Source organism: Pteropus vampyrus, unplaced genomic scaffold (genome assembly GCF_000151845.1).
Source record: "Pteropus vampyrus isolate Shadow unplaced genomic scaffold, Pvam_2.0 Scaffold355, whole genome shotgun sequence".
Lineage (NCBI taxonomy): Eukaryota > Metazoa > Chordata > Mammalia > Chiroptera > Pteropodidae > Pteropus > Pteropus vampyrus.
The window spans coordinates 405,627-407,856 of record NW_011889136.1 but is presented as its reverse complement, the minus strand read 5'-3'; the positions used below and the strand labels follow the sequence as shown (position 1 = coordinate 407,856).

Below are 2,230 nucleotides of genomic sequence, written 5' to 3'. Positions count from 1 at the left end.
GCAAACACAGAGCCGAGGCAAAGAAGAAGACACTCGGGCAGAAGATTTCGATTTCGCTGCGATTTCTACGTAAAGTAGACCATTTATAGACAGGAAGTAGATTCACATCTTCCGCAGAAAACTCTGACGTTTTAGTAGGAAAGTAAGCTTTTAATGAATTCTACAGAATGGATGGGGGATCGGTCAATGCAAAGCTCTTCGGGTTTGTCGATGTTAACACTTTTCATAGGCGTATCTTAAACGTGACAGTTAATGTGGAAAAAAAAAAAAAACCCAGCGCTACCAGCTGTAGCTAAGACCACGTGATTCCTTAGTGCGAAACCTTAACATCGAAAGCGGTGAGTCGAAACCTAAGAACGGGCCTGTTCAGACTCGGTAAAGGAAGCCAAAGTTCACTAGCTCCCAGCCACTCGTTCGGGACCGGTACTGCTTCCCACACCGACTCTGAAATGCCACGAGTACTCACGGGGAGCAAAAGCTACTGGGTGATTCTATCATCCACTCTGAGGGAATGGACAAAGGATTCAGTACACATCGTTTGGGCAAAAAGCATTAACGAAGCCGAGGGGAAAGTTTTTAACTAACTCCCATAAAAACTACTTTTAACTTGTGGGTCTATAATATGTAAACACAGGTTGATGGTTTTAATGTGTTTGTTCCTACTTAACATTCAAAATTTTAAAGCACAAGGTTGAAAGGTTCCACATTTATTCAGCGGCTACCTAGAAAGGTCTATTCGTTTTACTAGATTTAATATTTAGTAATGACAGATTTTTAAATGTTGACAGCAGCCACACAAAGTGGTATGGGATTATATTTCAGGTTTGAAACAGTCTTCCCAAAGTATCTGGCCTCTTCGCGCCAAAATCACAGTCAACAACTGAATTTCTCTACTTATTACACAATTGCTATACAACTCAAAATTCCCATCGAACATTTCACAGGCTTTAAAACTAAACGACTCTCTACCACCCATCCCCACCTCTCTCTCTAAGGTCAGCCACCTCAATGAATTCTGTTCTAACCCAGTGCTTCCCCACTGGGAGCAAATTTTGCCCCCGGAGGCAAAAAGAAAAAAAAAAAAGTTTTAGAAATGCTGGCGACATTTTGGTTGTCACAACCAGGAGGTGGAAGAGGGGGTACTCTGGGCATCGCGTCGGTAGAGGATGTTGCTAAACAGCCTACGATGCACGTGACAGCCCCTACGGCAGAATTATCGGCCCAAAATGTCAGCTGTGCTTCTGCTGAGAATTGCGTTTCTGAACCGAAACAGGTCAATGCGCAAATACAGCTGACACCTTGAAAAAAAACGACTGCCAAGCAAGTAACTCAGAGTTCAGGAGCTTTGTTACTGGTAGAGACGCAGACACAATAAAAGTTGCTTTCCATCCTACTGAAGTGGTGACCTGACTACTAACAGTTAATGCGTGAAGTTGCAGACAGTCAGGAAGGGCAAAGCGCACTTTACCTAAACAGGTGGAGATTGTTTTAAAACGATTCGGGAGACAGAAAAAAAAGGGATGGTGCTGTTCTTCACAATGTTCCATGACCTTAAATTTTCAAGGGCAAACAGCAACGAATCATTATTTTTCGTTTTGTTGTTTAATTCTAACCAACTTTTTTTGGTCCCCTCAGTCGTTAGATTTTTTAACTGGACAAAGTTTAATTTAAAGTAAATACAGGATGGGAGTTAACCACACGGTACTAGTCAGTGGAACAGTCTTAGAGCAAAACACGTTATTAAAGTGTCTGTCAAAACTCTAAGGTTTACCTGGCAAAAGGACCGGCTCCAGTTTCTTCTTTGGGTCCGAATTAATCTGATCGTCGGGCTGGAATACATTAGAAAAATCAATGCACGTCAAAACATTCGCCCTCCGCCCCCCGTCCCGTGAGTCACTAAGGCAAACTTCGTTTTCTAAGCGATGACATATGCGACAGACACACACGCCCCCGCCCCGCGCCCCGCAATTCTTCCCCATTTTTACCACACTCTTTTAAAGATCTGCTCCTTATCGACTCGGGGGTCTGACAACAAAACGTTAAAGGTGCCGGCGCCGCTTGCGGGTGTTCGCATTTAGTGACAGACAGACAACGTCTTCCACCCACAAGCGACGCGATCACGCTCGCGGTGGCCGTGGGGACTGTCGCCGGGCTAATAAATCCGGCTCCGAACGGTCCCTTGGGTCCCGGCGCTCGGACCAGGGCGGACCGCAGGTCCCGGGGCGCAGCA

The 2,230-nt window shown here is 45.2% G+C and overlaps 1 protein-coding gene across 1 annotated transcript in view; it reads right to left on the bottom strand.

Moving 5' to 3' along the window:
* LOC105304827 (myotubularin-related protein 10) overlaps nucleotides 1–2,144 on the bottom strand; it is a 60,774-nt gene extending 58,630 nt beyond the window's left edge. Inside the window, exon 1 of the mRNA XM_023522695.1 lies at nucleotides 1,772–2,144. Coding sequence (XP_023378463.1) covers nucleotides 1,772–1,979 — 208 coding nt within the window. The 5' untranslated portion in view covers nucleotides 1,980–2,144. The remainder of the gene's footprint in view (nucleotides 1–1,771) is intronic.
* Between the last annotated feature and the right edge of the window lie 86 nt (nucleotides 2,145–2,230).